Raw genomic sequence first — 12,055 nt, forward strand, 5'->3', positions numbered from 1 at the left:
TCAAAAAACTACCAAAGAACAAAACCCCCGGGCCAGATGGATTTACCTCAGAATTTTATCAGACATACAGGGAAGACATAATACCCATTCTCCTTAAAGTTTTCCAAAAAATAGAAGAGGAGGGGATACTCCCAAACTCATTCTATGAAGCCAACATCACCCTAATACCAAAACCAGGCAAAGACCCCACCAAAAAAGAAAACTACAGACCAATATCCCTGATGAACATAGATGCAAAAAACTCAACAAAATATTAGCAAACCGAATTCAAAAATACATCAAAAGGATCGTACACCATGACCAAGTGGGATTCATCCCAGGGATGCAAGGATGGTACAACATTCGAAAGTCCATCAACATCATCCACCACATCAACAAAAAGAAAGACAAAAACCACATGATCATCTCCATAGATGCTGAAAAAGCATTTGACAAAGTTCAACATCCATTCATGATAAAAACTCTCAGCAAAATGGGAATAGAGGGCAAGTACCTCAACATAATAAAGGCCATCTATGATAAACCCACAGCCAACATTATATTGAACAGCGAGAAGCTGAAAGCATTTCCTCTGAGATCGAGAACTAGACAGGGATGCCCACTCTCCCCACTGTTATTTAACATAGTACTGGACGTCCTAGCCACGGCAATCAGACAAAACAAAAAAATACAAGGAATCCAGATTGGTAAAGAAGAAGTTAAACTGTCACTATTTGCAGATGACATGATACAGTACATAAAAAACCCTAAAGACTCCACCCCAAAACTACTAGAACTGATATCGGAATACAGCAAAGTTGCAGGATACAAAATCAACACACAGAAATCTGTGGCTTTCCTATACACTAGCAATGAACCAACAGAAAAGAAATCAGGAAAACAACTCCATTCACAATTGCATCAAAAAAAATAAAATACCTAGGAATAAACTTAACCAAAGAAGTGAAAGACTTATACTCTGAAAACTACAAGTCACCCTTAAGAGAAATTAAAGGGGACACTAACAGATGGAAACTCATCCCATGCTCGTGTCTAGGAAGAATTAATATTGTCAAAATGGCCATCCTGCCCAAAGCAATATACAGATTTGATGCAATCCCTATGAAACTACCAGCAACATTCTTCAATGAACTAGAACAAATAATTCAAAAATTCATATGGAAACACCAAAAACCCCGAATAGCCAAAGCAATCCTGAGAAAGAAGAATAAAGTAGGGGGGATCTCACTCCCCAACTTCAAGCTCTACTATAAAGCCACAGTATTCAAGACAATTTGGTACTGGCACAAGAACAGAGCCACAGACCAATGGAAAAGACTAGAGAATCCAGACATTAACCCAGACATATATGGTCAATTAATATTTGATAAAGGAGCCATGGACATAAAATGGCGAAATGACAGTCTCCTCAACAGATGGTGCTGGCAAAATTGGACAGCTACATGTAGGAGAATGAAACTGGACCATTGTCTAACCCCATATACAAAAGTAAACTCAAAATGGATCAAAGACCTGAATGTAAGCCATGAAACCATTAAACTCTTGGAAGAAAACATAGGCAAAAACCTCTTAGACATAAACATGAGTGACCTCTTCTTGAACATATCTCCCCGGGCAAGGAAAACAACAGCAAAAATGAACAAGTGGGACTATATTAGGCTGTAAAGCTTCTGTACAGCAAAAGACACCATCAATAGAACAAGAAGGATCCCTACAGTATGGGAGAATATATTTGAAAATGACAGATCCAATAAAGGCTTGACCTCCAGAATATATAAAGAGCTTACACGCCTCAACAAACAAAAAACAAATAACCCAATTAAAAAATGGGCAGAGGAACTGAACAGACAGTTCTCCAAAAAAGAAATACAGATGGCCAACAGACACATGAAAAGATGCTCCACATTGCTAATTATCAGAGAAATGCAAATTAAAACTACAATGAGGTATCACCTCACACCAGTAAGGATGGCTGCCATCCAAAAGACAAACAACAACAAATGTTGGCGAGGCTGTGGAGAAAGGGGAACCCTCCTACACTGCTGGTGGGAATGTAAACTAGTTCACCCATTGTGGAAAACAGTATGGAGGTTCATCAAAATGCTCAAAATAGACTTACCATTTGACCCAGGAATTCCACTCCTGGGAATTTACCCTAAGAACGCAGCAATCAAGTTTGAGAAAGACCAATGCACCCCTATGTTTATCGCAGCACTATTTACAATAGGCAAGAATTGGAAACAACCTAAATGTCCATCGGTAGATGAATGGATAAAGAAGATGTGGTACATATACACAATGGAATACTACTCAGCCATAAGAAGAGGGCAAATCCTACCATTTGCAGCAACATGGATGGAGCTGGAGGGTATTATGCTCAGTGAAACAAGCCAAGCGGAGAAAGAACACAGATATTCATCTGTGGAATAGAAGAACAAAGGAAAAACTGAAGGAACAAAACAGCAGCAGAATCACAGAACTCAAGAATGGACTAACAGGTACCAAAGGTAAAGGGACTGGGAAGATGGGTGGGTAGGGAGGGATAAGGAGGGGGAGAAGAAGGGGGGTATTAAGATTAGCATGCATGGAGGGGTGGGAGAAAGGGGAAGGCTGTACAACACAGAGAAGGCAAGTAGTGATTCTACATTTGTTATGCTAATGGACAGTGACTGTAAAGGGATTTATAGGGGGGACCTGGTATAGGGGAGAGCCTAGTAAACATAATATTTGCCATGTAAGTGTAGATTAATGACACCAAAAAAAAAAAAAAAAAAAAGGCAGTTCCTGTGTGGAGACCTCCAATGAGTTCTACACAAGGGTATAAAGGGCATATAAAAGTGTAGGCTAAGGGTCTGTTTGTGTTTATACAGAGGATCAAAGCCTAGTTGGGCTACCCCGAAAATGAACTAAGATACGATATGAAAAAGAACTTCCAACATCAGCACTCTCTGGAAGACTCATGCCAGAAGTTGATCATCAAAAAACCCCAACAAAGATCCAGGCACTGCTACAGCTGTAGATGCACTCATCCCACCAGTTCCTGGACTTGCCATGGGAATGAGGAAGGAGATATCTAAGCTGGCCTGTGCATACAGTAAAACAACAAATTTGACTGGATCTATACTGTTGGAACTCAACCAAGAATTAGGAGAAGTGCAAGTTGTAGCGCTCCAAAATCTTACAACTACAGACTATCTACTGTTAAAAGAACATATGGGATGTGAACAGTCCCCAGGAATGGGTTGTTTTAATTTGTCTGATTTCTCTCAGACTGTTCAAGTTCAGTTGGAGATTATCCACCATATCATAGATAAGTTTTCACAAATGCCTAAGGTGCCTAACTGGTTTTCTTGGTTTCACTGGAGATGGATGGTAATTACAGGTATGCTTTGGTTATGTAACTATACTCCTATTATGTTAATGTGTGTGTGCAATTTAATTAGTAGTTTAAAACCTATACATGCTGAAGTTACTCTACAAGAAGATATGTCAAAGAAATAATCAATCTTCCCATGTTTTCTTCCGCCTGCTACTTCTATAGCTTTTCTTCTTCCTTCCTAATTACAACCCTTAAATAGAATTCGTGCCTCATATCAAATTTACCGAGTATCATAATTCTTCCAAGTGGTAAAGACACCTCAAGACAAATGCTGGGCATAGAAGCCACAGGGCATAAATTTGCAAAGAAGTAAAAGGTTAACCTTTTCAAACAATAAGGCTTCTCTCTCACTTACCAACTTTACATTTCCCTGTATGACCCCGGAAGATGACTGGTTAGCCAGAGACGGGTAAGATTCCCCAAGGGAGGAACAACCTAAGACAGGCACAGTCGCAGGGGGGCCATCAGGTGAGAAAAAGGGGGATCAACAGAGGTGAGGCTTAGAACCTCACCCCCCCTGTTCTGAGAGAAATCTTCTGCATACGTGGATGTTTTATTGCCCTGGTCTAGCTTGGATTAACACATAGTCTACAGGCACACACCTGATCATCTACATTTGCTCTCTTACAACACTAAACTATGTTTTCTACCTTTATCTTGTATCTACCTACCACTTCAGCATTTTATTAAAAATAATAATAATAAAGAGAGAAATGTGGTATCCACATATAAATCAAGTATAAAAATCAAATGAGTATTCATATTTGAACTGACTGTTTATAGTTCATAATGCATGAGCAAAACCAAAAGTTTCTGTGATGACTGCCCTTGTACTGCTCACCACGTAACTTATTCAATATGTAAGAATTTGTTCTCCATGTAAGAACTTGTTCATTATGCTTCAGAAGATTGGAGACTGATGAAAATTAGGCTTGGGGTGGATTAATGATTGTGCATTGAGCATTGACTCCCCTATACAGAATTTTATTGTTGTTAACAACCATTTGATCAATAAATATGAGAGATGCCCTCACACACACACAAAAAAGTACACACTTCCAATTGTAAAATAAATAAGTAACTGGGATGTAATGTATAGCATAAGGAATATAGTCAAAATATGGTAACAACTTGGTATGGTGATAGCTGGTACCTAGAATTATCAGGTATATAAATGTTGAATCACTGTGTTGTCCACCTGAAACTAATGTAATGTAATACTGTGTGTCAACTACCCTTCAATAAAAAATAATTATCTACAAAAAAAAAAAAAAAAAAAAGTAGTAGTAATCTAGCAAAAAAATTAATCTTGGAAGAAACAATGGGAAACAAGAGTAAATAAATAATTTAGTGTGGTTAACTGTTCTCTAAATAAGCAACATAAATGAAAAAAGACAGATGAGCACATTACAAAGGTATTCTGTTTAGAGGGAAGACCACACAGTTATAATAAAAAATGAACAGAGAAAAAAATATATGTCTTAAGTTAGGACCTATAAAAAGACTAAAAACAGAATCAACATCATATATACTTATTTTCTCTGACCACAATATAATTTGACTATAAATTAAATGAATTACTAACAGATACCTTAAAAATTACTATATATCTAAAAACTAAAAAGTAGCACTAAATAACTGGTTAAAGAGGAAATAATTAGAAAAATTACAAAATGCTAAGTACTGACCAATAGTAAAATCACATCATTTCAAAAGTCGCCAGTTACAGTTAAAGCAGTACTATAGGGATGTTTACAGCTATTGACTATATTTATCAGAAAATAAGAAAGAGAATGGGTTGAACAAATGCATCTACAGCTGCTTCACTGTGTAACTGCATTAAAATGATACTAAAATTCCAGGTTAACACGGAGGATTAAACATCACATACAATTTTACTCCCTCCCCAAACCCACTGTAACTACAGAAATCAGACATAATGAGAAAAAAAAGCACAAAGGAACAGAAAGATCAGAAGAAACAACAGCAACTGGGAAGCAGATTGACAAATAGTTAATGATTTAAAGCCAAAATCCCAAGCGGTTTTTGGGTAAAGTGAGAACCAGCCCAATCTGCACTGTAGAATCCTCCTAAAATCCAGATGGCAGTGCCAGACTCCTCTGGAGCTGGGAATAAATGGGGCAGTATATAAGGGCCAAGTAAAAGCTGCAGCACAGCAGTGAGATCCCCAAATCCCACCTCAATTCCCTGAGGCCAGGTGGCTGCCCTCCCCACAGGTCTGGAGGCCTCATCTCCAGAGCAGGTGTAACAGGGGCTCTAGGGTGCCTCACATAGTGCTGAGCTGTGTTTTCGTACAAGGTGAAGGCTCAGGTCCCTTCCCCTATGTGGCAACCAGGGTTCTGAGACAGGAAGACTCCTCTAAAGGGTCTCTGAAGAGGACCACCTAGATGATGGTCTGTGTACAGAATGCCAGTTCAAGCTCATTTTCCCTCAGAATTTGAGCACACTGCTCCACTGTCTGCTTGCTTCAGTATTGCTGTTAAGTTGGCTCTGAGCTGTACCCAGTGCTGGCCTGGGATTCTGGCTGTAAGTTCAAGGCTTTTTCAGACACGTAAAGTCTCAAATTTTACTTCCCAGGGGGCTTTCCTCAGTAAGCCATTAAGGATGTGCTCCACTAAAACAATGGGGTACACCTACAAAAAGGTAAAGATGAGGCACAGGAAGCAGAAGGTTCAAAACTAAGGAGGCAGATGAGTCCTCAGTAAAGAGAGAGCTGAGGACAACTGCTGAGTATCACAGATGCAGAGCAGCTGGTACAGTGACGAGTGTCACTCAAGAGGCAGACATACTGAGGCTGTTATTAAGCCCAGGCCACACCATGCCATCTTTTAAACTCAGGCACTATGGCCTAGAATCTCATCTGTGCTCAGCTTAGCTTCCCCACCCACTCCAAGATCCTCTTACTCTCTCACCTGCTCCCTGGACCAGTTGAGAAGACCCACCCCACAAACAACTGCTCTGACTTCCAGCAACCTGGAGGGAAGGATGTCACCCCCGAGGCAAGAAGTAGAGGCCACCACTCCCCTTCCTGGATTTCTTCTACCCTGCCAGTATACACTGCAGCCCTGCCTGATGCACAGGAGGGCCGTGGTAAGCCTGTGTTTGCCAGGGACTCGCTAAGGACCTTGACCACTGACTTCCCCAAGAGGGGTAATGGACACTGAGGCCAGAACATGACCATAAGAGTTTCCTGGGGCTGCTGTATCAATGTTCCACAAACTGGGCAGCTTAAGACAACCAAAATGGATTCTTTCACAGTTCTACAGGCCAGAAGTCAGGCGTCAGCTGGGCTATGCTCTCTCTGAAGCTCCAGAGGAGAACACATTCCATGCTTTCTCTTGACTTCTGGTGTCACTGGCAATTGTTGGTATCCCCTAGTATATAGACACATCACTCTGATTGGTGCCTCAGTCTTCATGCAGTCTTCTCCTATGTGTCTCTGTGTCACTTCTTCTAAGGGCACCAGTCATATTGGAAGGGCCTACCCTACTCCAGTATGACCTCATCTTAAACTAAATACATCAGCCAAAGGTCCTATTTCCAAACGAGGTCATAGTCACAGGTACCACTATTATCTTTTTGAGGAACACAATTCAATCACAACAATGATCCAGAAAGACTGTCCAGCTTATCTTCTGGAAGCCTTCATCTAATAGTGGCGATTTCCTTACATAGCTAGATTTGTACTTCCTACTTAGTTTTTTAAAAAACTGAAAGTATATTACTTAGGGGAATAGACATAAAGTCAGACAGTGGATCCCTCTGGGGGAGTAGACAGTGCAGAGAACTTCTAACGTGTTTGTAATGCTCTGTTCCTTAACCCAAGAAACAGATACATAGGTATTTACTTTATTAATCTCTGAACTATATGCATATATTCTATGCATTCTTCTATAGTTATGAATCATTTCATAATTTAAAAAGGAAAGCATAGGGATTAAAAAGACAAACCCACAAGAACAAAGAACAAGTGAACAGACGACTGGAGCAAAAGCAGTTGAATAAACGGCAAACGGCTTAAACCAGAGAGCTGAACCTGAGCATGAGGAACAGGCCACGAGCAGGACGACTTACTCACCAGGGCCTCAGGAGCTACAGCAGTCAGAAGCATCAGGTCCTGGAGACAATGAAGGTGGGCAGGAAGACTAAGGAGTGAGACTCTTTATTTATGGGGTGAAAACCTTCAATTATACCTCCACTGCTCATACCCAGAAACAATAGTTTCCTCCATGGGCAGAAGACTCGACTGTTTAGAGACTCATCACAGAGGTTCTGGACACAGAGGCACCTCATAGAGTCAAGGATGAGAGTACTGTCCTGAAAACAACGGGATTCAGTGCAAGCTTACCAGCTAAATGGTTGGCTCCTGGGCCCTCTCCACATGCTCCTAGGATGCAGGCAGGCAGGTTATTACTTCCCAGGAAAGGCAAGATGGGAAATAGGAGAAAAAAAGAAAATTACTGGGAACCACCTAGAGTAGGGGTCCTTGGGAAACTATAGCCCACAGGCCAAACATGGCCTGTTTTAGTAAAAAGTGTTAGTGAAAGGTAGCCATGCCTGTTCATCATGACTTATCTAAGACTGCTTTCACATAACAGCAGAACTGAGTAGATGCAACTTAGACTGTGTGGCCTGCAAAGCTGAAACTATTTATTATCTAACCCTTACAGAAAAGGTTTGCCATCCCTTGGTCTATAAAGTCCAATTCAAATCACAGGGAGCCCTAAAAAGACAGAACAGAGAAAACAGAAGACAGGAAATTAAGACTCTCCAGACCTCAAGCAGGAGAGTTTTAAAACGAAAGGGCCCACACACCAAAGGTCCGGCACAATGAAAGTACACCATACCTCACACCTCATAGAATAATATCAGAACACTGGCAATAGAGAAAGGAGCCCACTAGTTTCCAAAGAAGAAGACAGAAAAATGTGCAGAGGATTCAGGCAATTCACAGACAGAGAAACTACCAAGAAACATGAAAAATGTAACCTTATCTGTAATCAAAGAAATGCAAATAAAAACCAAGATTTCACTTAACAGCCATCACATTAGCAAAACAGTTAGAAGCAAGTCAGCAAAGATACAGGGAACTAATAAGACCTCTTGTTCCTGCTGTGGGAAGGTGTATTCTGGCAGCTCTGACAGGAATTAATTGTTCCCAGGAGCACTCACAAATTTGGGTCCACTGAACACCCTTCAGTAACACTGACACCACAATGATCCCTTGGCTGCTATTTCTACGTGTCTCCTACCTACACAGAAGTTTACAAGTCTTTAGATCCTGCTCAGCACCAGGTCTGATGCAGTCTCAAATCTGACAATCAAAGCTATGACACAAAGCATGTACAGCTAATGCCAAGGACTAAGATACAGAGAAAATGTCTAGGTTCTGTCTTCAATGCCCTTCTCTCTTCCAAAACCACTTTCTCTCTCCCCAGATCACTTTTCTTCTCTCTCCCCAAATCACTCAGGTTTTTAAAAGTCACAGCACAACCGTGTTCCTTCCCTGCTGCTGTCTGCCCCAGCTCCACTCCACACCCAGGAGTCTGAGAACACAGCTAAGGCTCACCTGGTATCGGTCAAGGATTCTGAAGTCCTGACAGGTCGTTCTGTATGTAGCTTGTCCAGCTGGAAGCCTGGAAACTCCCCCTTCTTTGGCTCCATAAATTCCATCAACTAACAGAAGAGCAGCGTTGACAACCTGATCCAAGTCAAAGAGTGGTAATCCCCGATCCCTTTTCACTTGTCTGACAATCAGTTTCCGCTTCAGTCTCTGAGCTTCTGGTGTCATGGCCACAGCACTGGGACAAGCCTCCAGCCTCCTGAGCAGCAGCTTCTCCTCGTAGATGCTCACAGGTGTGTACCTGGGCCCTTTGGGTCGCCTGTCCTTCTCCAGCTGAGGTTTCCTCTTCTCTCGAGCCCTGGTTTGCAGAGATGTGTTGGAATCCGTGTCTTCGCTGTCAATGTCCATCCTGTCGGGTTTTTCCTCCTCGCTCTCCACCTCCTGCTTTATCTGTTCAGGGGCCCTGACCTTCTTTCTGCCCCCGACCACTGTTCCAGAAGTGGCTGAGCCCGCTGGGGGTGGGATGTACTCCATCCCTGGGTCTATGACTCCATCGCCTTCCATCTCCTCATCATCTGTGCAAAAGAGTGTAATCAAGACACAGGCTGGAATGCAGAGCATGCCACCCACAGGGTGACACACACACATATCTGGGCCCACAGGTAAAATAAGACCCCAGCGGGTCAGCCTTACCGTGAAACAAGGCTTGCGGTGGCATCAGGTCTGGGATCAGGTCAGCCTCTGAAAGCAGGCTAGGCGTGGCTGAGTGCGATGCTGGGGTCCCGGGGGCAGAGAAGTCCAGGGAAGGGGAAGGGGATGGGCTTGTCAGCGGGGTGCGGTCGGAGGAGCTCAGGGATGAAAAGTCAATCACCTCCCCTTTCTCTAGGATCACATCTGGCCTGCGGCCTCTGCTTAGGAACTTGACAGGGGTCGAGGACGTGCTCCTGTCCAGAAAGCCTGCTGCTTCCTTCTGGGCTCTTCTGATGTCTTTCGCTTCTTGAGTACGGCACCTTTTCTCTTTTAACTCCATGGCAGATTCCACGGGATTACGACCTGCCCGTTTTCTCAGTCCCTCAACCGTAATGATGGGATCTAAAGTTGGTTTTGAGGCTGCCAGAAAAGAATATGCAAATTTTAAAATAATTATTCAACTTGATTTTCTTTTGCTAATTTATTGTGTACCTACCACCATGCTCAAAATAGATAAATGTTTGATGAATGCCCTCAACTAGGATTTAGCACTCTCTTAAGAGAAAAGAGGTTACAATGCAAATTTCAACAATTAAGTACTATCTTTCACCTATCAGAATTGATAAACATTATAAAAGTCTGATAATACTCAGGAAAAGTATAGGGAAATGAATATTTTCATGCTTCTGTTAAGGGATATACATTTTATTATAACTTTTTGGGGGTAATTTGGCAATACCAATTAAATTTTTGAATTACTATACCCTTTGATACTACAGCCTGTTTCCAGGAATTTATCACAAAAAATTTGCACATATACACACATGTGTACAATTGCAGTATTGTTTAAAACAACAGAAAAAGGTTAAAAATAACCAAAATGTCCACCAACAGGGGACAGGATTAGTTATATTATCATAACATTCAATGGAATGCAATGAAATAAAAGAAAACAGCGTACATCTATATGTACTGCTATGGAAAGATGTCCAAGGTAGCCTGAAAGGTGAAAAGAAAGAAGATGTATTATAGTGTGAGTTCATTTATGTTGTTGTTTTAAGTAAAAATGTTTAAATATACAGAGATAATTTCTAAAAGCATTCACAAGAGACAACAGTAGTTACTCTGGGAGCAGAACTGCAGCAAGAGGGTGGGTTCAGTGGGGGAATTTACAGGCTTTGTACTTTTCAATACTATTTGATTTTTTTCTAATTGTATTTTTAAAAATTTAGAAGTGCATTCAAACTTTATAGACAAAAAAGTCAGATCAATGTTGATAATAAGGAGTTAGTTAATTTTTGTGAAATGTGAAAATAGCACCATGATCAGACTTAAAAAAAAAAGGAGTCCTTATCTCTCAGAAATACATACTGAGATACTTAGGAATGAAAGTTTGAAGCCTGGGATTTCCTTCTACATAATCCAAGGGAAAAAGGACTGGGGGAAAGTACCCAGGGAGGGGTCTAGATAAAATGAGATTGCAAGAAGTTAATTGCAAGAAGAAATGCCAAAAAAAAGCATTTCAAGCTAACTACACAAGAATGTATTTATAAAATGATATGTAAAGTGTTTTATGTTTTCAACAGGTTCCTGTTGAAAATTCTTTTAAAGGGAATTGTTCTATTTCCACCTTGAAAACACAAATTAATTGCTGAAGTGAAGTAAAAGGTAAATGGGGATTCACCATATTACCCTCTTCATATTTGTATGTTTAAAATTTTCCATAATAAAAAGTTTAAAAAGAAAATCAGATTGAAAATAAAGAACCTTTCTGATACCAAAGGAAATTCATAAAACTGGTAACTTGATTAGGAAATAGTATCTTTTGTATAGTATGTATTGATAGCACACTAAATTAAAAATACATCATGATAAAATTGACCAGCAGAACAGCTCCAGAGCAGCAGACAAGCTCTGCCTGGTAAGAGCAGGGCCATCCCCTAAGATCACGCTGCCTTGCCTTCCATCTGGCTAGCACCTCTTGTACTGACGCTCTCACAACAGTACCTTTTACTTTCAAAGTAGAGGCAGACAACTTCTCTCCTTCAGGTTTCATTGTTGGGGGCTTGTTGTGAACAAGTTTCCACCATCCTGGTTCTCCAAATTCCTGGGCACCTGAACGGAAGTACATCGGACTTCCCACGCTAAGGCAACCTGCTACAGTGCTCCACCAGGTCGAAGTCTTTTTTCTGAAGAGTCCAAGAATTTAAAAATTAATGGCTTTCCAGTTCTATCATTACACAGAAAAAACATTCTACATATACTCTGTGACTCCAAGCCTGTGATATGCTATGGAACTTCCAATCTTTAAAGGAACAGCCTGAGTTAATAGAGGCTCTGGAGTCTTGTCTGGCTTCAAACCCTGCCTCTACAACCTTCGAGCTGCCTCTGTTTCATCTTTA

At 41.0% G+C, this 12,055-nt stretch overlaps 1 protein-coding gene across 1 annotated transcript in view; it reads right to left on the reverse strand.

The window, feature by feature from the left end:
* The window catches only part of KAT14 (lysine acetyltransferase 14), a 53,279-nt gene that overhangs the window by 29,206 nt on the left and 12,018 nt on the right, over positions 1-12,055 (reverse strand). The window contains exons 4-6 of the mRNA XM_036892172.2: positions 11,661-11,842; positions 9,657-10,073; positions 8,970-9,538 (exon numbers count right to left, since the gene is read on the reverse strand). Coding sequence (XP_036748067.1) covers positions 8,970-9,538; positions 9,657-10,073; positions 11,661-11,842 — 1,168 coding nt within the window. The remainder of the gene's footprint in view (positions 1-8,969; positions 9,539-9,656; positions 10,074-11,660; positions 11,843-12,055) is intronic.

The sequence above is a fragment of the Manis pentadactyla genome, chromosome 5, assembly GCF_030020395.1.
Source record: "Manis pentadactyla isolate mManPen7 chromosome 5, mManPen7.hap1, whole genome shotgun sequence".
NCBI lineage: Eukaryota > Metazoa > Chordata > Mammalia > Pholidota > Manidae > Manis > Manis pentadactyla.